The sequence below is a fragment of the Idiotropiscis lumnitzeri genome, chromosome 9 (assembly GCF_059441095.1).
Source record: "Idiotropiscis lumnitzeri isolate Australia: NSW breed Sydney's pygmy pipehorse chromosome 9, RoL_Ilum_1.0, whole genome shotgun sequence".
Lineage (NCBI taxonomy): Eukaryota > Metazoa > Chordata > Actinopteri > Syngnathiformes > Syngnathidae > Idiotropiscis > Idiotropiscis lumnitzeri.
The window spans coordinates 23122062-23146646 of NC_142399.1; the positions used below are offsets into that span (position 1 = coordinate 23122062).

Below are 24585 nucleotides of genomic sequence, written 5' to 3' on the forward strand. Positions count from 1 at the left end.
CCCCTGTACCATGGACAGTTTTCCCTCTGTTCTATGGACAGACCATAGGAGTGTTTCGTTACAATGTATATGTATATACATGGTTATTTGTGCATATATGTATATCCTGTGTATATTTGCTTGTTTGTTTTCCGAATGTTTGTTGCTAATCCATCCATCATCTGTACAGCTTTTCCTCACCAGGGTCGCGGGGGGTGCTGGAGCCGATCCCAGCTATCTTCGGGCAGTAGGCGGGGGACACCCTGAACTGGTTGCCAGCCAATTGCAGGGCACACATAGACGAACAACCATTCGTGCTCATACTCATACCTAGGGGCAATTTAGAGTGTCCAATCAGCCTGCCATGCCTGTCTTTGGAATGTGGGAGGAAACCGGCGTACCCGGAGGAAACCCACGCAGGCACGGGAACATGCAAACTCCACACAGGAAGGCCGGAGCCGGATTCAAACCCACGACCTCTAGTTGTGTCTCACTGTGAGGCCATTGTGCTAATCAGTTGGCCACTGTGCCGCCCTGTTCGTTGCTAATGTTATACATTAACAGCTACATTACGCCGCCGTCTCTGTCCGTCTTATATCTTTGCTGCTGCAACACTGCAAATTTTCCCATTGCGGGATTAATAAAGACCATCTTTAGGAGGTGAGGGGGGTTTAGGTTTTGGGGTCATTTGGTACACTGCAAAAGTCCACTGGAAATTTTAAGTATACAAACACACACATACAGTATATTCACGACCATAAGGCACACTTTTAACTCCCATATGTTCCACAAAACAGACGGGCGCCCTGTACCGCGACGCGCCTTGTGTACAGACTGAGACCCATAGATCTGTACACATGCTATTCACGCTAGCAACGGGCCTGAGACCCCATTTGAGCATTCCAGAGTGCATGTTAGTACATGCTGCTGGTTGAAGTCTGAGACCACTGTTTGCAGACTTGACTGTGATCACTAAATTCTATGAATACCTCATTTGGTGATGGTTTCACACAATCAGTTCGAACAGACCAGTATTTACGTGCAGGAGAAAGCTGGACAAAAGAGCAGCTGTCCACAATGTCATAGTCTGTCTTATCATTCATGACTGCAGACTGCAACTCAACATTGCAAAAACAAAGATTGTCATCGACTTCAGGATATATATCCTATTCAGTATTATTTTCCATTGCACTAACTATTCTCTTATTATCTAATTTATATATTTATCTGAATTATTGTTGTATTGCACTGGAGAGGGGAGTTCTCTAATCTCGTTGCACACTTGAGTACAATGACAATAAAGGGATTTCTGATTCTGATAATTGCAAGCGAGAAACATCACAGGTTTAGACAACAGCTAGCATGCGCGAGCTAGCGTGCGCCTCATAGTGCGGCGCATCTAGTGTGTGTGTGGTTTTTAAGTGTGTGGTTTTTAAGTGTTCATAGGACATGTCACCGATGAGCATGCAGAGATGAAAAAGTTGAAAATTAGACCAAGAAGAAAGGAAGCAATTTTTAAGTGTTTATAGGACATGTCAACGATGACCTGTCATGTCTACAGGTGATATTGTGCTCAAATTAAATTGTGATACATTGAATTTATCTCTGAAAATTTAATGCAGGTGGCCGACTGGTTAGCATGATGGCCTCACAGTGAGAGACACATCGGGCGTGGGTTCAATCCCGGCTCCGGCCATTCTGTGTGGAGTTTGCATGTTCTCCCCGTGCCTGTGTGGGTTTCCTCCGGGTAGTCCGGTTTCCTCCCACATTCCAAAAAATGCATGGCAGGTCGATTGAACACTCTAAATTGCCCCTAGGGATGAGTGTGAGTGCGGATGGTTGTTCGTCACTGTGTCCCCTGCAATTGGCTGGCAACCAGTTCAGGGTGTTCCCCGCCTACTGCCCGAAGATAGCTGGGATAGGCTCCAGCACCCCCTGCAACCCTAGTGAGGAGAAGCGGTACAGATGATGGATGGAGGGATTTAATGCAACAAAAAGGAAATGCAAAAGCTGTCATCGAGTAGAAATAGCACTGCTGGGTCGCTCTCCATGGGATCAGGAAATCAGGCAGCCCCTGTTATGAGATAATGGGTTATAAAATCAAACCCTCCTTTCTTATAAGGGTTGCCTATTCTAAAACCCATGTGTTATGTGATTGCATTATTATTCAGTCATCAGTTTTATCAGAACAGCTCTTGTGTGTGTGTGCGTGTGTTTAAGCTAGTGTGTAATGAAAGCTGCAGCACAAGAATATATCTATAAATCGTAACTTGTGAGTAGAGCAAATTTAGAATGACAAAGGGGACTCCATGAGCATTGATTTGAAATTAATGAATAGTTCAAATAGGGGTTTATTATGAGAGAGAAAACAGATCATAAAAGGGTAATGAAATGAGGAATATGATTTGTCCATTTAGAAAGGCATTGAGTTATAAAGATACAATACAATAAAATACCATTTTATTTGTGAACATTTAGTTTTGGAATAGGTCTCTTCAGGGGGATTAGTCTGATTATAGAGTGTAATTATTAATTAGACCTCAATTAAGTGATAGTACATTTGAAAAATCTTTATTCTGACAAGATAACAAGAACCAAACAGAACTAAATAATATCAAAGAGTAAGAATCGAGGAACAAAAGCTTTGAAACAAGTAGAACTAATGAAAAATACAAAGGGTGACGAAATATGGCAGGAATAGACCCAATTTATTTGAAAAAGACTAGAATGTATTTAATCTCAAGTAAGACTGAATGCAGTTAGTAGAATGGTAATAAAAATAACAATGACAGCACTCTATCTTTCCACAAGCATATCAATAACATAACCTGGTCAGCTTACTTCCATCTGTGCAATATCAGTCAAGTCCGCCCTCGCTTTCCCCCTACGCTTTTATCCTGGTCCATAAACTTGTCACCTCCCGTCTTGATCATTGCAACTCTCTCTTCTTCGGCCTCCCTCGTCTCATCACATCACCCTTGTTCTCCAGCAACTTCACTGCCTTCCCGTCAAATTCCGGGTCCAATTTAAACTGCTCCCTTATACCTTCAAAGCCATCCATAACCTTGCTCCTCCCTACCTGTCCGACCTGGTGAAAATCATCTCTCCAATCTGTGCCCTCCGATCACCCTCCTCCATTCACCAGACTGTTCCACCAGCTTTGGAACTCTCTGGCACCTGACCGTCGCAACACACCGTTGTTCACCATCTTAAAATCAAAACATAAAACTTATCTCTTTCAGATCGCCTATTCACTCTGACAGTACCACGTCATTTTAATTCCTCTTCTCTATTTTATTTATTAATTTTACTATTATTATCATTATTATCATTTTATTTTCTATTTTTCTTACTTTGAGCAGTTTGGGTTTAATTGCTTTTATTGATGTACAGTGTCCTTGAGGGTCTTGAAAGGCATCTGCAAATTGAATGTATTATTATTATTATCATGATCCAGTGCCTGAGTGTTAAAAGGTCTTTGAAACCAAAGTTGATATTCATTGCCCCTTGGTGTGAAATTCCTTCCTGAACACTTCTTTGCTGCCCCCAGTGGTAACTTAATGAAACACATGGAAACTGACAATTTTGTTAAAACACAACATGTGCGGTCTGAGATCATTTAAAAAAAAATCCAGATTATAGGTTACTTATTCACAAGGTGAGGATTTGTGGGGATTAAAAGTAAAGAATGAATATAAGACAAAACCACTTGTCATTTGCCTAAATAAGATATGGTGAAGAGACCCACTGGGAGTATAAATTTAGGATTTGGTGATTAGTGGTTCGGAATTTGTTTCTTATCCAAGACAGAAACTTGGTGTCTGACATAACTTGAAATAATTTATAGATGATGTGCCGTTAGTTGTATGTTGATTACATGTGCTGATTGTTATGATGAGGATTAAGTAAGTGAACTTTTATGAGAGGTGAGCAATTAGCAGGTTGAATTATTAATTGCTTGCTGGCTCATGGGTTGTAATGGATTTTGAAGCGCCTATGGTGCTCAGTTTTTGTGTGGAGTGTTTCTGCTTGATGTATTTCTGGTGGAGTGTATATAGAGTGGATGCGATTTGGAATCAGCCTTGTCCTAAGGACTTTTTGGGGGAGACCAAAAGACAAAGGTGTTCAGAAGGCATAAGCAACAAGGGTAAAGTAGATATTCATGTGGGCATTCCCTTCAGAGAGAGGGGGGGGACTTTTTTAGTGAGACTTCTCTTGACTTCAGCATGTGACCAGAATAAAATCTTTAACTAAAATGGTTGTGTCAGAGAAGTTCTTTTCCATCACCAATCCAGCCTTGCTCGGCTGCCTGGGAAGGCCATTGCGACGGACCCGCTCTTCAAAGGCAAAATAGGAACATGAACAACAAAGTCTAAAGACTAAACTAACTTTATTTAACTTTAAATGTTGGCCAATGAAGACTAGTCTGCCTTTCATACCTGAGGGCTACCACTTCCCTTCGCTTTGCAATGCAAGATACACCCCCAATCCACCGTACCCTCTGCTGCTATGGCAGGTAATGGCCTCATTTACAAATGAAAGGTGGCGAATTGGAGCCAGCAAAATTGTTGGATTAGTATCTAGGTGTAATTTGACAATGTTCAGGGCAGTAAAGGAGTTGTAAAAAAATACTTGGGATTCTAGTGTTCAACCGCTGCCATTGTGACCTGACCCAGGATAAGGGGAAAAAGATGAATAGATTGACATGAACAAATAAATAATAAATAAAATAATAATTCAACTTTGCTGCACATTACCAGACAAGATGCTAAAATGGGGGTAAACAAAACAGTTCATAAACGTAAAAATCGAGAGAGATTTGGTTCTTACCTGGGTCACAGAGGACATCAAAAATGAAGCTGGCCAACATGAGAGGAAGGACAGGTCTGTAACCGCAGTAGTTTCCATCTCTGAGCTGCTCAGCTCTCTCTCTGATGATGGACATTTCCACAAGGCCCAAAGGAAGTTTCTTCAACAGAACCACAATATCTGACTCTTGGTAAGCCAGCTTCACCTAGTTCACACAGGGATGATCATGTTCTACTTGTTATATATTTAGGCCTCTATTTAATATATAGTAAATTAAATAAATAATTGTATATAGAGTTGTGTGAAACACGGCTTGTGCATGGAGGAACTGGCCAGCCAAGATGATACTATTTTTCACTCACAAGTGAAGTTCATATATTTTTTTGATCAGGAAATGGAATTAGTTATCTTTTTTATTCATTCATTTTGGAGAAATTAGGAAATGTATGACGACTTGAAAATCAGACTTTTAATAAGGATTATGCCCCCACCCCTCCTCCCGCTCTCCCCGTGTTTCTGAGGGAGTCAATAGAGGGACCAATTCCAAACACCCCCATTGGAAATCATTGTACTTGCATTTCATTGTATGTAATGTCCAAAAACACTATCAACTGGCACCAAAATTCATGTGGACATCCCTACCTAGGACCACTTCAACATATCAAAAGTATTAACCTCTCCGAGGCTGAGTTATAAAAAAATGAGGAAACGTGGAAGTGAGTGGATGCACCTGCAGAACTGCATATATAAGGCCGGGTTTACACGCACGCTAGCACACTGCTTCTTTGATGATCACAAGTTAGGATGTGCGGGGCAGAAAGCACCATTCACAATATATACAGAGACTGAAGTAGGAATGAGTAGAGGTGCACATTTATTTGGATGACGATTGGTCACAGTTTATAGACCTACAACACGTCGTCCAATTTGGAATTTAACAGCCAAAATTCTAATGCCGCCAAACCAAACTTGGCGGTGGAGTCGGCCTCCTCGCTGGAACTTTTTGTTCACTGAACATTGATGCTTCAGAAGTGGGCCCAACTAAAAGTACATGCAATACCGCGAGGCGCACCATTCAAGAAGACAGCCCCAGTGTTCGATGAGGTCTTTATCTGAAATCGATGCCCAGTCACTCTAACACCGAAGCTGGCGGCTGCAAGTGGTGTTGGACAGTGCACACAACTGCTTGGTAGGCAAGTCCGTGACATGAAGATGGAGGCTGGATGGACAGCAAGGAGCTAATGTTATTATGCTAATGCCTTTTGTTTTAATGGGCAGAAGCTAGTTGTTGCTATTAGCCGTGACGATATCTGAGGGTAGGTGGGTGGGGGGTTTGGGTTTGGGGGTGAATAAAGATCCATGCCCACCTGCTGGCTGCTTGCTGGCTGCCTGCTGCCAGTTGCCACCTGCCTCCTGAGAGCTGACATGACTCTAGCATAGCTAAATGTGCGAAATATAACCAATCGGGGTTCGTGTGCACATTGATTCTCTTGTCCGCATCAACCGGAGTAAGTGGATAAGAGATCGGCACGGTATTTCTGATTTTGTGGAGGTGATGACATGAGCTCATGCTTAATGTCGATGAAGCCAAACTATTGTGCAGAATGCTTTTATACTTTGTGTGCATTTGCATTTTGGTGGTAATTGGTCGCCGTTTTAGACAACAGAACTGATGAAGCGAAAAGTATTATCTTGGTTGCCTCCCTGCTGTGACGTACACTGCTGAGACTGGAAAAAATGAGACGAGCTCCTAAAGGAGGCGTGCCAATTTGTTGTAAATTTAATCGCAAAAAAAACACCCTTAAATCACTCGTGTTTTGGAGGTGGGCTTTAGTACTTATGCCATTTTTTAATGGAAACCGATTATTAAGTACCAATGTTAAGCTGCATCTGAGTGTATCACTATGGCATTCTGAACACCTGACTTCCGCTTCACAATTACGAGCCACATGTTTGTTGGATGAACAGCACTTTAGTACACTCTTGCGTTCCTGAATATGTTTGGCTCTGAAGCTACTGCACTGTTGCAGGGCGTGTGGTTTATTATGCACAGGGCAGTGTTTGTCCTGGCCTTTTTTAGGTGAAGCAGGAACATCAGTTTTGTGCACTGAAAATGCTCTGCGATTGTTACTTTGATTCTCCACATACTTGTCTTTTTTAACTTCCAGCATCTGCGGATTGAAACTCGGGTCGTTTCATGCCCTTTCTTGTGTTTCAATAAAATCCAGAAAGAATGTGAATGGGGGAAAGTCACCTTGTTTTGGAGCATGTAAGGTGAGCCACATGACCTGTAGCCAAAATGGAAGCTTATTCACAATCGGAGCTATCCGTCTTGCAGGGTCGAGGTGAGCGAGTCCGTACAAATATACTTCTTCTTTTGCAGAATTGATCTCCAACAGCAAATCGCTCAGTTCTCTTAGTTTACGGCCATTTTTGGAAATTGGTCAAGCTTTACAAAGAGAGCACCTTCTATAGCTTCAGGAGACCCAAAGTCTTGTTCTAATCTCTCCCATATAAGATCTACAGCCGCAATTGGTTTGTTTATGTTTACTGTTTTAATCTGTTGTGTAAGTTTGCTGGACTCGGGCCCGAGTGACGTTATCATTTAAGATCAAGTGTGCTAATCACACTGAGAAAGAATGATTTCCAAGACAGATAGTTTTCTGGTCTGTCGTCGAACTTGCTGAGTTCTGATGTTAGTAGTTGGCTCTTGACTAAATATTTTGCATTCTCATTAGTGTCACTGGAATGATGCTACGCAGAGGGGTAATACTGAGAATTACCACAAGAGGGCAGTGTAAGACCAGGGGAAACATAAGTCTTGCGTTGAGGGTAATATGCTTAATGTTGCTGCTCTCCCTCTCCTAAAAAAAGGAATATTTGGGGTTATCACGACCATCTTCTGTGCTTCGGGGGTTCTGATGGTGCCTTGATGATGTGAGCAGAACACGTGGCACTCGTGAATCTCTTGGATGAACTGAATGTGTGTCCTCTTCCTGATTGTCGTATTTTGCAAAGTCTTTGGCTGGATCACTGGGTTGACTATGTTTATGTTCATATTCTCACGTAAGTTCAAGTGTGCTCTGCGTTTCCAGAGGTGGGAGTCCTGATCCCTGACTACCAGGAGTGTTAAACCCAGTGGCAGCGGACTCCAAAACTGCAGCCTCAATTGCTGCAGCTTCAGCTTCACCTTCTTTTGCTAACAGGTCGAGTTCTGCTTCTAATTTGGCCTTTTCAACTTTTGTAGTTCTCTCAGCCTCTGCTTTGGCACGTGAAATGGCGGCTGCTAAAATCACACTTGATTTCTTTAAAGCTGAAGATCGCACTTCAATATCCATTTGTCTTGTTGGTATGTGTCTTTACTCTCCCTCGAGGATACTGCATGTGCCGTGCTGGTCATGATACAGCGTATGACGTGCAGCATAAATGAGGAGTTCGTCCACTGGTGTCGCTTTTCACTGTACTGGCCCCACAGAACATTTTCACTAACCAGATAGTTAAACACCTCCACACAATTAGTCACTGACGCCAGGATGGGTTTAGACCTTCTCTTTATATGGCAGGCATGAAAAGGGAATGCTGTATTATGGACTTAAGCATCAGACACAACCTAACTACTACTTGGCTTCATGTCCAACAGTACTTGGTGTGAGCAGGAAGCGCTTGTTCTCGCGCTGACTTTTGCCACTTTCTTAAAGGGACAGCGCACCACTAAACTGAGGCTTAAAGGGGAACTGCACCCAACAGTCTCTTAACTATAAACAACTAAAAAAATAATAACGACCAAAACAGTGACAGTTTTATGTTGAGTCGAAAGTGAAAGAATGAAACTGTTTCTTCAAGCAGGTTTTAAAAATGGACAGAGAGGGGCGCTTTCCTAACATTTAATGGAAGCTCATTCCATAGGACCGGCAACAGAAAAGTCACGATCTGCCCTGAGACTGCGCTTAGTCCTCCAGCAGCATTTGGTCCACAGACCTGAGGCAGCTAACAGGTGCGTAGGAGTGGAGGAGCTCAGAGAGGTACGGTGGTGCTAGTCTATTTAAAGCTTTGAAGATGAACAGAAGTACAGTAAGTATTCTCTAGTTCGGAATCATATTTGCATTGTCCAATCTCCAATTTCCTTAAGTGGTAAAATGTTAGTGTAGTGACCCTTTTGCCTATCAAACCAGTCACTATGGTTGCTACTGGCCTGGGTTGTTTCGACGCGTGTCCGTTCCGCCTTTTCCAAAATAAAATCGTCCAATTGTCCGTCAAGTCAGCTCACACCATTCTTCCCACCTTGTCACAGTCACGGTCTAAAACTTTTTTGCCTCCCCAATAGTAACCACCTGGGTCTTGTTAGCCCATTGATTAAATAGCCCTGTGGCCAATTGACACCACACTGCACCAAAGTGGTGGGAGGTTTAAAGCAAACATACGTTAACGTAAAAAATGGCTCTTACACACCGGCCCCTAATTTGGCTTGACAGAAGGCAAACCAATTACAATCTTCAAACACAATGAGCCATTAAAGTTAACTCAAATTAAAGCAATACAAACAAAATAAATAACTGAGAACAAATAATCATTCTTATAATGTAAACTATGTACTGGGTATTTTTTGAAACATGTATCTAATAAGTGTTCATGGTTACTCAGTTGCCTCACAGAGAAGACATATTTTTGTCACTGGTCTATCGAGCACGCTGGTCTTGGTTTGAAGACGTAAAGAACGGACCAGTCCCCTTTTATCATGAAATGTCTCTAAAATCTTTCCAAGTATCCAAGGTCCACGAGGAGCTGTTGAATCAACAACAACAACAACGTCTCCCGGTAAGAAATTTCTTTTTTCTCTATTCCATTTTTGTCTTTCTTGTAATAAAGGTAAGTACTCATGCGTCCACCTTTTCCAGAAAGATCAGCTAAATACTGGCTTTGTCTCCATCGTCGTCTTATATACATATCTTTTTTCTCAAAAAGGCCAGGGGGCAACACAGGCTTTCCTTTCATTAACAAAATATGGTTTGGTGTTAATGGCTCGAGGTCGTTGGGATCATCGGACAACTTTGTTATGGGACGATCGTTTAATATGGCCTCCGCTTCGCATAACACTGTATGAAATCCTTCATCGTCCAAACATTGTTGTCGAAGTACAGTACTAAGAACCTTCCTGATCGATCTTATGATACGTTCCCAAATGCCGCCATGATGTGATGCGGCAGGAGGGTTAAAAATCCATCTGATCCCTTCCTGCGCCATTGCTCTTTGGACTTTGTTGTGATCCAGTGAGTCTAATGCTTGCCTGAGCTCCTTTTCGGTTCCTACAAAATTGGTTCCATTGTCTGATCTTATGGTAGAGACTTGTCCACTGCGGCAGATAAATCTTCGTAATACGTTGATACAAGAATCTGTGTCAAGCGTATATGCGACCTCCAGGTGAATTGCTCTACTGGACATGCAAGTGAAGATAACTCCGTAACGCTTTAGGGTAGAACGTCCTCGCTTCACCTCTATTGGAGCAAAATAATCCACGCCAGCATGTGTAAATGGTGGGAGATTTGGAACAATTCTTTCAGCTGGAAGATCTGCCATCTTTTGTCCACCCACTTTTCCTCTCAAAATTCTACAAACGTAGCATTTTCCTATTACCTTTCTTGCAGCTGAATCAGCGCTTGTGATCCAATATTTCTTCCTCAGCTTGGATAGGACATGATTCTTGCCACTATGGCCCAACCGCTCATGAACAGGTCGCAGTAAGAGTGTTGAGATGTGTTGGTCTTTGGCTAGAAGTAATGGGTGCTTTGTTTCCTCGGGCATGGAAGATCTATTTAATCGTCCTCCAACTCTCAGAACACCATTTTCATATAGTGGGTCAAGTTTGTAGATTGAACTCACTCTTTTCACTTTACATCCAGATTTGAGCGCAGCAATCTCAACAGCGAATCTTTCATTCTGGCTGAAGCGAATAATGGACATTTCAGCTTCCAACAGGTCATCTACAGCTAGTCTTTGATCTCCCAATGTGGCCTTCAATTCCCGCATTTCTGAATTGACATCGGTCAATTGACTATCATAAGAATCAGTGCTTTCAGAAATCAGCTGTTTCCTCTTTTGACTTACAGCCCTTAAAATCCTCTTGAACTTTAGAAGCCAACCTACCGCAATCTTCAACCTTTTCCAACTGGAAAAGTGTATGATCAATTTATTAGTGGCATTTTCAGGAACCTCAGTAACGGCTGCGTTCACAACACAGTTCCTTTTGACTTCCAGGTCATCAACAGTCTCCGTGTTCACTGGGTGCGAAGGCCATTCACTTTCTGCCTCCCACAGAAATTTGGGACTTTCAAACCATTTTCCTTCAATTAAGGGTTCCATCTTTAGCCCTCTAGAGGCATAATCTGCTGGGTTCTGTGTCGTAGGAACGTATCTCCACTGCGAAAAGTTTGAGGATTCTCTAATCATTGCTATTCTATTTGTCACAAATGTTTGGAACCTTTTGTCCTCATTTTTTATATATTTTATCACTGACGTGCTATCTGTCCAAAATTGTGATTCTGTCAAAGGCAGTTGGAGCTCCGAACGGAGCATCTTATCCACTTTAACAGCAAGAACTGCTGCTGTTTGTTCTAAGCGGGGAATAGTCACTTGTTTTAACGGGGCAACTCTGGCCTTGCCTCGTAAGAAAGCAGTGTGAACTCTGTTCTTGTCATTTTGCAACTTGATGTAAGTAACAGTGCCGTATGCAGTCTCACTAGCATCCAAAAAATGATGCATTTGAGCAGATGTTATTGGTCCAAAGTCTTGAGGCTTGAAACATCGATTGATTTTGAAGCTTTCCACCTTTTCAAGGTCTTCCAACCACTTGTTCCATTTTTGTTGAAGGGATTGAGGTATTGGCTCATCCCAACCACACTTCAAACGACACAAGTCCTGCAAGATCATCTTTGCCGGGATGGTGAATGGAGCCAATAATCCCAAAGGGTCGTAAACTAAATGTATCTTTGATAACAATCCACGCCTTGCGTGCGTATTGTTTTTAATGTTGAACTTGAATTCAAAGGTGTCAGTCTCAATACACCACTGTAGCCCAAGAGCCCGTTCATCAGGCAGTATATCCCTATCCAAATCTAATTCCTTAATATTCTTTGACCTATCCTCTTCAGAAATACCTGACAACACTTCACGGCTGTTGCTAAGCCATTTTGTAAGGTTGAAACCTCCACTGCGGCAGATAGCCTTGAGGTTTTGGACCATAACCATAGCCTCTACTTCCGATGGTAGGCTTTTCAGTAGATCATCCACGTAAAAGTTTCTTTTGACTGTGTCCGTCACTTCTACTGGAAAGTTGTGTACATTATCTTCTGCGGTTTTCCTTAATGCATAACATGCGCAACTAGGAGAGGACACAGCTCCGAACAGGTGAACAGTCATGCGATATTGTACAAACTCCTGCTCCAAGTTTCCTTCTGGCCACCATAAAAATCTCAAAAAATCAAAATGTTCCGTATCCACTTTTACCTGATGAAACATTGATTGCACGTCAGCCATGATCGCTACGGGTTCCTGTCTGAATCGTGTCAGAACCCCTAACAATGAGCTGGTCAGATTTGGGCCTTGTAGGAGCTGTCTATTTAGCGAGGTCCCTTTAAATTCTACCCCGCAGTCAAACACCACGCGAAGGTTACCCTTCTGAGGATGATACACGCCATGGTGAGGGAGATACCAAATGTTCCCTTCAGCACGCTCTAATTGTTCCTCAGAACCCTTTCTGCGTATCCCATTCCAATGACATCAGATAGGAAAGTTGAATATTCCTTGTGAAAACCTTTATCCTTCTGAAGTCTTCTTTTGAGTGATCCAACATGTTGCTTGGCCACAGAAATATTATTTGGCATTTTCACATTTTGATCCTTAAAAGGCAGTTTTGTCATGTAATGACCATCTTTAAATTGGACAGAACTTTCCATTATTTCAATGAATCTCCTTTCATTTACTGACATCTCCTCTTTGTCATTGTAAGATGTTTCATTGAATTCCTGATTGTATTGATTTATCAACAACTGTTGGAGTCGGTCAACACTGATCCTATTAACCAGTGCCAGAGGGTGGCCATTCTCACACTATTTCCCTGGAGAGGTCCATTAATCACCCAGCCAAGAAGAGTTCTAACAGCATACGGTCCCTCGCCGCGACTGTTGATCACCTCCCAGGGTTCCATTACCTTTGAGGCGTTTGTGCCAATCAACAAATCAATCAGCTGATTAAATTGTCTACCGATACTGGCATTTGTTTCTGTGTGAATGTGGTGGGAAGCTGATAATAATGGTTGTTGTTCAGACCACATATTTCCAAGCCTTCAATCATGTAGCTTGGCATAGTGGTGTTGTGGGTCATAGTTCGTATATGAATATTGGTTCCTTTGCCTTTGAGGTTTAGTTTTTCCTTTAAACTTTCGGAGCAGAAAGTATCAGTACTCCCTGGATCCAAAAAAGCGTATGTTTGAACCACTTTGTTTCCTTTTGTAGATTTGACATTAACAGGTAAGATTGACAGAATGCCATTACTGCCGCCGGCCCCTGTATGTCCACACGTGGAAACACTTGTGCCACTCACTAGTGTTCCCTGTGGCTGTCCTTTTGGCCGCTTTTCCTCTTCACTTCTTTCCCTTTTTTCAATATGGAGAACACTGGGGTGATTTTGGTTGCATATTTTGCACGATATGCGGTTACTGCAGTCCTTGCTCATGTGCCCTGTGTGCAGGCAGCCGAAGCACACTCCTTTCGCCTTAAGAAAGTCCAGTCGCTCTATGAGGTTTCCTTTTCAATTCTGAACATTGATCCAATGCATGTCGTCGTGTACAATACAAACAGCGATTGTTATCAGTTGTAGGCAGCGCACTTTGTGTTTGAGTGTGTACATTTCTATTGTTTGTACCCGCAGCTTCTTCATTGGACATAACAGCAGTTGCAAAGGTGTTTACCCTGGATTGTGATTTTTGTTGCAAATATGCCTTGCTTGCTTGAGTTTTGTTGCTCCTGTTTGTGTCAATTGTGGTGTTTTAGATATCACCAAAAATTGGATCCAAAATGATCTTGACTTGATATTCAACAAATCTTACAATGTCCTTGAAACCTGCCCTTTGACCTTGCGTTTCATAGATGCTGTAAGCCCTCTCTCTCCAACGCTCTCTGAGTTTATAAGGAAGCTTCTGTGTTATTAGTTTCATGTTTGCTGGCATATTGAGTTCATCCAAATATCGGAGTTCTTTCATTGCATTGCAGCATTCGGCCAAGCACAATGCATAGTCTTGTAGCCCCTTTTTATCCTCTGCCTTTACAGTCGGCCATTGTGTTATTTTATTCACATAGGCGGCTGTGATTTTCAATTCATTTCCAAAATGTTTAATGAGTAGGGTTTTGGCTGCATCATAGGCTCTGTCCGGTGGTAGGTGTTGGCAGCTGTGAACTAGTTCTTTAGGCTGGCCCCCAGTGTATTGTTCCAAATAGAATAACCAGTCCTCCCTTTGCACCTTTGCTTCCACACAACGTTCAAAGGTTCTCATAAAGGACCGAAATTGTAGAGGGTCTCCATTAAAACAAGGCACTTGTCTGCGCAATAGCAACTGGAAACTTTGTGTTTGTGCTAAAAGTGCTGTTATTTCGTTTTGCTTGTGTAACAGCCTGTAGAGTTCATTGTTGTTTTGCAACGGGAGTGCAACTTGAGCACTGGGATTTATATTTGACTGGGTTTCCTGTGTTGCAGATGTTTGCCATGCTTGCATCCTGGGTCGATCTCTGATGCTTTGAGAATGTGGTGCTGCTTGACTACTGAGATTCATATTTGGTTGATGTGCCTGTGTTCTGGCTGTTGCTTCCATCTTCGGCGCTGGGTTCAATAGTGCTGCCAGGATGGCCGAGTGGTCTAAGGCGCCGCGTTCAGGACCCAGTCTCCCCAGGAGGCCTGGGTTCGAATCTCGAATTTTTAGGGCTGCCAGGATGGCCGAGTGGTCTAAGGCGCCGCGTTCAGGACCCAGTCTCCCCAGGAGGCCTGGGTTCGAATCTCGAATTTCCCCATTGTGGGACTAATAAAGGCAATATTATTATTATTATTATTATTATTAGTTTGGGATTTCAAGTAGGATGACATTCCATCTGAATGTTTGCTTTGTTTACTAGCAACACTGTTAAATGAAGAGTCTTTCAACGTCAGCAATTTTGCAGCAGATGCGGCTAGTTCTGTTTCCGGTTCCGGCGCCGCGCGAGTGGCTGCCTGTTTACAGCAGCGTGGCTCACTATTGAGCCTTTTCGTGTGTTTTTTCCCTTTACCCTTTTTTATTTTATTTTTACCTCACCTCAGCAATGGACATCCAACTTGCGGTGGTTTTACTACTGTTGGGGGCTGTTTTTTGCGCGATCGTGTCCGGAGACGAAACTCGGAGCTACGGATCGATCGTGTACACAAGAGATCAGCTGTTAGCACTCCGTGCTAACCCCGCGTGGGCTCCCGGAGCGAGACCCGATATTCCCCGCGAGCTGAGGAGGAAGAGACGGGGATGTCGTGCGGGGGCTAAACGCCAGGCAAGGAGGAGACGATATCACCCCGTCCTCCCGTCCGTTATTATGGGGAATGTTCGATCCCTCTCCAACAAAATGGACGAGCTAACAGCGCTAACCCGGCACGAGAGGATTGTCCGGGAGGCTAGTTTGCTGGTGTTCACGGAGTCGTGGCTAACAGAGCTAACGCCGGACGCCGTCGTGGAATTGGACGGCTTCCAAATACTACGCGCGGACAGGACACTGGAGAGCGGTAAGAGAAAAGGGGGAGGGCTGGCTGTGTTTGTTAATGATAGATGGTGTAACCCTGGGCATATAACTGTTAAGGATCAACTTTGCAGTCGGGACATTGAGATGATAGCTGTTAGCATGCGTCCGGTCTATTTACCGCGAGAGTTCAGTCATGTGATCGCGGTAGCGGCGTACGTGCCTCCCTCTGCTAACGGTGAGACAGCCTGTGATGTACTGAATGCAGCTGTGAGCAGGCTACAAACACAGCACCCAAATGCCTTGTTCCTTATCTCTGGTGACTTCAATCATGCTTCTCCTTCCTCCTCTCTGCCTTCATTCACACAATATGTAACATGCCAAACCAGAGACAATAAAATATTGGACCTCTTCTATGCCAACACCAAGGAGGCGTACACGTCACTGCCCCTCCCCCCGCTGGGCAAAGCTGACCACAACTTGGTTGCTCTCCTGCCTGTGTACAAACCTCTCGTCCGCAGGCAGCCAGCTGTGACACGCACAGTTCAGCGATGGTCCGGAGAAGCCGAGGAGGCCTTGAAGGACTGTTTCAACACAACTGTGTGGGAGGTATTCAGCGAAGCTCACGGTGAGGACATTAATGGTCTAACAGACACAGTTACAGACTATATTAACTTCTGCATGGAGAACACCATTCCCACCAGGACTGTAAGATGTTTCTCCAACAACAAACCCTGGATCACACCGGACATTAAAGCTCTCCTGAAGGAGAAAAAGAGGGCTTTTGTTTCAGGCGACAAGGACGAGCTGAAGAGAGTGCAGCGTCAGCTGAGAAGGAGGATCCGAGAGGGGAAAAAGTCCTACAGGATGCGGATGGAAGAACAACTGCAGCGGAACAATGCCAGGGATGTCTGGAGGGGCCTGAAGACCATCTCAGGCCACGGACAAGCAGGTAAGACCCGGAAGGGGGGGGGGCTTCAGTGGGCAAATGAGTTGAACCTATTTTTCAATAGGTTTGATCAAATGTCTGACCCCGCTCAGGCTTCCCTGATGCAGCCCCCACCCACCCCTCCTGCCACTGCGAACAAGACCCTCTCTCCCCCTCTCTCGCCCCTCTCTCTCTCCACAGGCTCCAGTTCCCAGCCTCATCAGACAACCACCACTTCCTCCTGCTCAGCCTTGTTCCTCACAACATCTCAGGTGAAGAACCAGCTGAGGAAGATGAAGGCGAGGAAGGCGGCAGGCCCAGATGGGATCAGCTCCCAGCTCCTCAAATCCTGCGCAGACCAGCTGTGTGGAATCGTCCAGCACATGTTCAACCTGAGCTTGAAGCTGGGCAGAGTCCCCCAGCTGTGGAAAACATCCTGCCTGGTTCCGGTTCCAAAGACACCCCATCCGAAGGAGCTCAACAACTTCAGACCAGTGGCGCTGACGTCTCATCTGATGAAGACCCTGGAGAGACTGGTCCTCGTCCATCTGCGCCCCCTGGTCAGCTCCTCAATGGACCCACTCCAGTTTGCATACCAGCCTGGCATCAGTGTGGATGATGCCATCATCTACCTGCTCCACACTTCACTCTTCCACCTGGAGAAGGCGGGGGGCACGGTGAGGATCATGTTCTTTGATTTCTCAAGTGCTTTCAACACCATCCAGCCCGCCTTATTGGGAGACAAGCTGGAGCAGGCGGGAGTGGCCCACCACCTCATCACATGGATTCACAACTACCTCACAAACCGGCCACAGTACGTGAGAACACAGGACTGTGTGTCTGACGTGCTCCTCTGCAGCACGGGAGCGCCGCAGGGAACTGTGCTGGCTCCCTTCCTGTTCACCCTCTACACCTCGGACTACAAATACAATTCCACAACCTGTCACCTGCAGAAGTTCTCTGATGACTCTGCGATTGTCGGCCTCATCACTGACGATGACGATCGGGAGTACAGAGGGGTTACGCAGGGGTTCGTGGACTGGTGTCAGCAGAACCGCCTCCAAATCAACGCTGGGAAATCCAAAGAGCTGGTGGTGGATTTCCGCAAGCGTCGGCACTCTCCACCTGCACCAGTGAATATCCAGGGAACAGACGTTGAGAGGGTCTCAACTTACAAGTACCTGGGTGTTCATCTGAACAATAAACTGGACTGGAGCGACAACACAGACGCTCTCTATAGGAAGGGTCAGAGCAGACTCTTCCTACTCAGGCGGCTGAGGTCCTTTGGCGTTCGGGGAACACTCCTCAGGAACTTCTATGACTCGGTGGTTTCATCAGTCATCTTCTATGGAGTGGTCTCCTGGGCAGGAGGCATCTCGGGCCGAGACAAAAAGAGACTGGACAAACTGGTGAGGAGGGCCAGCTCTGTCCTGGGCTGCTCCCTGGACTCTGTGGACTCAGTGGGGGGCAGAAGGATGACGGCAAAACTGTCATCAATGCTGGACAAACCAGCCCACCCATTCAATGACACTCTGAGAACACTTTACAGCTCCTTCAGTGACAGACTTTTACACCCTCGCTGTACCAAAGAGAGATTTCGCCGCTCCTTCCTGCCAACTGCTGTCAGACTTTTTAACAAGAACATTGGGTCAGGCCTACAAACGGGAGGGCATTAGTGCAATTGTGCAGTCCTAGGATGCAATATTAACTACTACTGTACTTTCAGCCAAGGGTGTACTTAAATATTGACCAATGATGTATTTTGTTTACCATTACAGTATTCTTATTACAATACTTCTATCACTGTAGTATTTCTACCACTGCAGGATGTTCACTATTACAGTACTTTTATCATTGCAGTACTTTCATCATTGCAGTATTTTTCTATCGTTGCAGTACTTTTACTATTACAGTACTTTTACCATTGCAGTATTTTCTATCATGCAGTACTTTTCTATCATTTCAGTACTCTTACCATTACAGTACTTTTATCATTGCAATATTTTTATGATTGCAGTATTTTCAATCATTCAGTAGTTTTTATCATTACAGCGTTTCCCCCTTCGTATAATGGACAAACATTAGGAGTGTTTCCTTACACTTAGATACGTTTATACTGTGTATATTTGCATGCTTTTTCTGAATGTCTGCTGCTAATGTTATACATTAACGGCTACATTACGCCGCCGACTCTGTGTGATCTATATCTTTGCTGCTGTAACACCTCAAATTTCCCCATTGTGGGACTAATAAAGGACATCTTATCTTATCTTATCTTATCTTATCTTCTATTTCCAGTTGTTCCTGTTTCCTTCTTATGTCCTCTGCTTGTTCTTCCAAAGCATGCTTTTTCTTAAGTGCAGCAACACGCGCCATGATCACAGCTTGTTCTGCCTCCATTTGTCGACGTAAAGATGTTGTAGTAGACGCACTGCGCTTTGAGGAAGTATTGGAAGTTACATTGGAAATGCTGTCATGGGGTTCCACTTGGACTTCCTCGCTCTGAGGTCCATCAATTCTTTGATGTTTCATTTCATTATTGTCCTCCATACCTTCATTTTGACAGCAACATTCATTGCAACCCAACCACTTATTTACCTCTGAAACAAATTCATCAATAGCGAGCGTTTTTACTTTAAACCACATTTCTTGCCTTTCACACTCTTCCAGTGGCATAAATTTCAATAAAGCTTCGTGATGTGCAACAGCTTCATCACATAGTTTAGTGTATTTGTCAAACGTATTTTTTACCTCTGAAACAAAACCTTTAACACCCATCAAATTAATAATTGTCTGCTTGAGGCTTGAGGCTGCCCTTTGCAACTTGTTTTTTCTCTCTTTTTGCAGTGTTTCTATCTTTGCCAAAAAGACCTTTTCAGTCATTTTAACCGACTGCTTTTTTACAGGACCACCTTCCTCAATCCCTAAATCATCTTGCTTAGGTGTCTCAGTCCAAAGTTCAGCTTTGTCGAGGTTCTCTTCTCTACTCATAATTATGTTGATACAAAACCTTTTGATCACTCTCTTACTCGTGCAACCTTCCGTAAGTTGTACACGCGCACAGTCTAATTCAAATTGCAAACGCGCCCCGAAACGTTCCCTCAATTACCACCAATGCATTGGATTTAATGCGCAAAGTTGTGTGCACACATTTACAGCAATCTACTATATGGCCATTAATGTAGCGCTACAAATACCTTGGCCGGCATAGAAGTGTATTGATGTTCCAATTCCTTGGTTGGAGAGCCGCGGCTGAGGTTCCAAATAATTCCAAACGAGCAAACAATTTGAGCAGATGACGTCCAAACATCAGCAATCGTCCAACGTTGTCCTCAAGGCGACAAGAAAGCCATTCAATCCGCCGCTCCTTTTCAGCTGCACTGTCCTCACTTTGAAGCAAACGTATCTTCATTCGCTCGAAGCAAAGTTTTAGACTTAAACTGTAGTGACCCTTTTGCCTATCAAACCGGTCACTATGGTTGCTACTGGCCTGGGTTGTTTCGACGCGTGTCCGTTCCGCCAGTTCCAAAATAAAATCGTCCAATTGTCCGTCAAGTCAGCTCACACCATTCTTCCCACCTTGTCACGGTCACGGTCTAAAACTTTTTTGCCTCCCCAATAGTAACCACCTGGGTCTTGTTAGCCCATTGATTAAATAGCCCTGTGGCCAATTGACACCACACTGCACCCAAGTGGTGGGAGGTTTAAAGCAAACATACGTTAACGTAAAAAATGGCTCTTACAGTTAGGGTGAATATATAAGTTAGCCCATATTTTACTCTATGAGTATTGCAAAAGACTTGTTCCACAGTGTGACCTATGTTTGACCATATGGATGAGAAGACTTCAAGAGAAGCCGATGCCTGAAGACTGGATGCAATAGCTGCAACATCAAAGGAGGTGTGCCCGAGACACACCTCTAAAACAAAAAGACTTTAGTGCGAGAGCAAAAAAAGGCATATCTGCCTTGTCAATCAGTTAACGACTGCCATTGATGTCTGTTTTTCCTCTCGTGTCTGAAATGTTTACATGTTCCTGCTGGTGCTCCCCCCTTCATTCTTTAGTGCAAATACATTGTATTGTTAGGGACTTCCCTATTAAAATAGAGGGCTCGGCGGAGTGTGCTCCAGAACAAAGTTGGAGATGTAACTGAGCACAACTCCGTTCGTTGTCCTCGCGAGTAAAAAGATCAACTCTTGTCTTCCTTTCATTCATTTTGCCTATGCATAGAGAATGCTTAGGTGATTAAACCTGACAGAAACGTCTACGGTACATGTGTGAAGTGTGCTGCCACTGCCCTCTTCCTCACGCATGCGCACACACACAAGTTTGTCAGAATGCTCGCAACACCTGTGTGAACGTAAAGTATGTTAACAAAATACGGCTTTGATTTTTTTTTTTAGCTTTTCCTTCCACTAGCACACTCTCAAACATTACTTCCCCTCCCTCACCACACAAGACGGCATTGCTCAGCTGATGTTGCGCAACGAATTTTTGAAGCCAGCCGCGGGACGCTTCGAAGTCCTTATGCCCATAGACAGCACTTTTGATCTAGCCTTCTCTCTAATTAGCGGTCCAGTTAAAGGGAGGTTTTTAGCACAACAACAGTTAAGGCATTCACATTCATTTACGCCGCTGTACTTCGTCCGTCAAGCCGCAAGAAATTTCCTCAGAGCAGGTGAACTGTCGGAAGCGTACTGAGCCACAATCGATTCCTTGTTTTTTTTCCTTTGTATCCCGCTTCGCTTAATCAAATGCATTTCAGTCTCTCTTCTTCGGTCATTACAATTCTTCTTTGTTTGGATGCCAAGATCTACAGAAGTAAATGAATAAGTTTGGAATGTTCGCAATTTCAGTAAAACTCATGCCAAAGAAACCATTTATACGTTGACGTTTTGGATCCAATCATGGTGGAGCGGCCAAAGTTTTTCCGTTGTATGGAGCGGGCACTGCTTGAGTTTGCGCTACTGCGAACACGGGCTTCCGGGTTCCGGATATCGGAATTTCCATTGTGAGGAATCGATCGTTAATGTAATATAGTAGTAGAAAATTTAATGCGTACGTTTTTTTTCCGGGTGAGGGAATTTCCGTTTGACACAGTTCCGTAGGTGGGAACACTGTATCTTGAAGTGAACTCTAAAGTGCACTGGGAGCCAGTGAAGGTAGGCTAAGATTCGGGTGATGTGATCTGTCTTCCAAGCGCCAGTTAAAAGGCGAGCGGCAGCATTTTGGACCAGTTAGAGGCACTTGAGCAAGGACTGGCTGACTCAAAAGAAAAGTACATTGCAGTAATTTTGCCGAGATGTAACGAATGCATGGATTAATGTTTTTATGTGCTGTTGGGAAAGAAAGGGATACACTTTAGCCCGCTGCCTACGATGAAAGAAGCTTGATCGAAGAACAGCACTGATTTGTTGAACTAATTTAAAATCACAATCCATTTTAAAACCTGACTTTGAGACCATTGGCTTTAGATAAGATGTCAGGGGGCCGAGTTCAACAGGAATGAGAGTGGAAGGGCCACTGGGACCGAACACCATAACCTCTGTCTTCTTTGCATTGAAATTAAGGAAGTTAAGTGACATCCCAGATTTCGATATCCTCTAAGCAGGACAAAAGTGGTCTCAAGGAGTAGCGTCTTTTTTGATCAGCGGGACATAGATCTGACAGTCATATGCATAGCAATGGAAGGAAATTCCATGTTTTCGTAGGACAGAACCGAGGGGCAGCAAGTATACCGAAAACAGCAAGGGCCCCAAAATAGAAACTTGAGGAACACCGTACGACAAAGGGGCAGAGCAGGACTCAGTGCATCCTAGGCGAACACAGCAGGTCCTGCCAGTCAAATAGGATCTTAACCATTCTAGAGCGCTACCACTGATGTCCACCTGGTGCTGTGAACGAGCCAGAAGTATATTGTGGTCCATCATGTCAAACGCTGCAGTTAGATCTAACAAGACAAGGCATACGTAGTTTCCAGTGTCGTTTGCCAGAAGAATATCATTTAACACTCGTAACAAGGCTCACTCTGTGCGATGCATTTTCTTGAAACCTGACTGGAAAACCTACATGACGTTGTGTTCATCCAAAAACGATCGAAACTGCATGTGCACTACGCTTTCCCAAATTTTAGAAATAAAAGGCAATTTGCAAATGGGTTTAAAATTTGACGGCTCACCTTGATCAAGGCCAGTCTTCTTAAGCAGGGGTTCCACCACCGAATGTTTCGAATGTTGGGGGACTACACCAGAAGAGAGACTGCAGTTGATAAAGGCCAAAACCGATTCGCCTAATACTTGGGAGAACCTCTTTAAAGAACTGAGGAGGGACGGCGTCATGTGGTGAGCCGGATGGTTTAATCTGGCAAACCACATCCTCCAAAGAGGACAAGGAGATCGCATCAAAGGAATCTAACACTGCGGAACAAGGAACGTGTACGGAGGGGTCGAATATACCGTATGATTACGGCCAAAAGACGCGCTGTATCAAAGGGCGCAACACAAGATGAGGGTGTTATTTCAGTATTTAATACTTTCTGGCCGCACTACGAGGCGCATGCTAGCTCGCGCATGCTCGCTCGTGCATGCTAGCTCACACATGCTAGCGCGTGAATGCGAATAATAATAATAATAATTTGCCCTTTATTAGTCCCACAATGGGAAAATTCAAGATTCTAACCCAGGCCTCCTGGGGAGACTGGGTCCTGAACGCGGCGCCTTAGACCACTCGGCCATCCTGGCAGCATTGGCAGGGCTCGCTGTCAGCAGCAGCACCTCAGACCAATGAGAAATGTCATGGCAACACAGCTACTCGACAGCAAACAATGAAACAAAGAAATAAAATTAACACAAAACATGTATCTCTCATGCCATTCATATCCCCCAAAGAAATAAAAATAACGCAAAAAGATTACAGCGATGCCATTCAGCCTCAGCCAATCACATGGCTGTTTAGAGAGATGTGAGTGGTGTGCTTTGGGCAGTGTGTTTTTATTTATTTTTTTATATTTTTGCATTCTGTTGTCTAAACCTGTGATGTTTCTTGCTTGCAATAACATGAATGATAAGACAGACTACGACATTGTGGACAGCTGCCCTTTTGTCCAGTTTTCTCCTACACCATCACCAAAAAACGTATTCACAAAGTATTTGTCATAGTCAATTCAAAGCAAAGATGTCTCAGACTTTGGCCAGCAGGGTGTGCTAACATGCACTCTTAAATACCCCAAGGAGATCAGGCCTGGTGAGCGAGAGAGTTGCTCAGTCTATACAATAGGCATGTCACATTACAAAGCGCCTCGTTTGTTTTGGGGGAGATTTGGGACTTAAAGTGCGCATTATGGTCGCGAAAATACAGTACTATTTGAAACAAGAATCCAAGCTGTTGCAACCTTGTCCATAAAAAACAGCAAAAATGTATTTCACATTTCAGCGGACGATTCTGTGCAATTTGTCTGTCTGGGTATGAGTGCAGAATTGATAGTCTTAAATATCGCGGATTATGACAATTTGCTTGAGTAAGACTGGACAAGTACTCCCTCTTTGACTCCATCAGCCAGCAGTCTTTTTGAGTTTGATATGAGACCTGCAGCCTGTCTTTTTTCCACCTGTGTTCAGCTTTGCGGCATTCTTGTTTAGCTGCACGAGTTCTTACATTAAACCATGGCTCCGGTCTCATATTACTACATGAAGAGTGGAGCCCAGAGCTGAATTCCTCTGTGTTTGATGAAGGAACAGAGAGCTAATCAAAGGCTTCAGACGAGCAGTGAGGGGGTTAAAAATCTGGCGATTGCATTGATTGGTAGTAGGTTGAACAGCAGCAGAGGAACACACAATATCAAAGACCACTGTCATGTGATCAGAAATAACATTGTCCAACACTTTCAAATTTGAGATCGGCAAACCAAAAGTTAGGACAAGGTCTAATGTATATGGGCATGGTAAAAAAACTAATAAATCAATAAAAAAATAAATCAATAAATACCTCACATAATAAATTGCACTGAGCTATGCGGCAAGCAACCTATTGGGACTAGAGATGTCCGGGATTCTTATCGTCAATGGACTATTTAATAATTTCGATTTGGTCGAATTTTATTGATGTGTACCCACTTTTGCTACATTGCAA

The 24585-nt window shown here is 43.9% G+C and overlaps 2 protein-coding genes across 9 annotated transcripts in view; one reads left to right on the forward strand and one right to left on the reverse strand.

Moving 5' to 3' along the window:
- The window catches only part of LOC148331454 (zinc finger SWIM domain-containing protein 8-like), a 259367-nt gene that overhangs the window by 23634 nt on the left and 211148 nt on the right, over positions 1 to 24585 (reverse strand). For 5 of the 8 annotated variants that reach the window (XM_088304030.1, XM_088304028.1, XM_088304029.1 and 2 more), the window contains one exon: positions 4810 to 4993. The exons of 1 other annotated variant lie outside the window; for it this stretch is intronic. In XM_088304030.1, coding sequence (XP_088160156.1) covers positions 4810 to 4993 — 184 coding nt within the window. The remainder of the gene's footprint in view (positions 1 to 4809; positions 4994 to 24585) is intronic. 2 more of the 8 variants (XM_088304032.1, XM_088304031.1) reach the window with 1 other exon arrangement.
- LOC148331455 (uncharacterized) lies at positions 15019 to 19386 on the forward strand. Its single transcript, XM_088305269.1, has 3 exons — positions 15019 to 16482; positions 16660 to 17272; positions 19365 to 19386. Exons 1-3 carry the CDS (start codon positions 15129 to 15131, stop codon positions 19384 to 19386), a joined length of 1989 nt encoding a protein of 662 aa, XP_088161395.1. The 5' UTR covers positions 15019 to 15128.

Bases quoted from the DNA above. Each gene is read 5' to 3' on its own strand.
- LOC148331455 (XM_088305269.1), top strand. From the start codon at position 15,129: ATGGACATCCAACTTGCGGTGGTTTTACTACTGTTGGGGGCTGTTTTT. The intron at 16,483-16,659 runs GTAAGACCCGGA...CTCTCTCCACAG, and splicing joins CTCAGGCCACGGACAAGCAG to GCTCCAGTTCCCAGCCTCAT. The intron at 17,273-19,364 runs GTACGTGAGAAC...GCTTTTTTACAG, and splicing joins TACCTCACAAACCGGCCACA to GACCACCTTCCTCAATCCCT.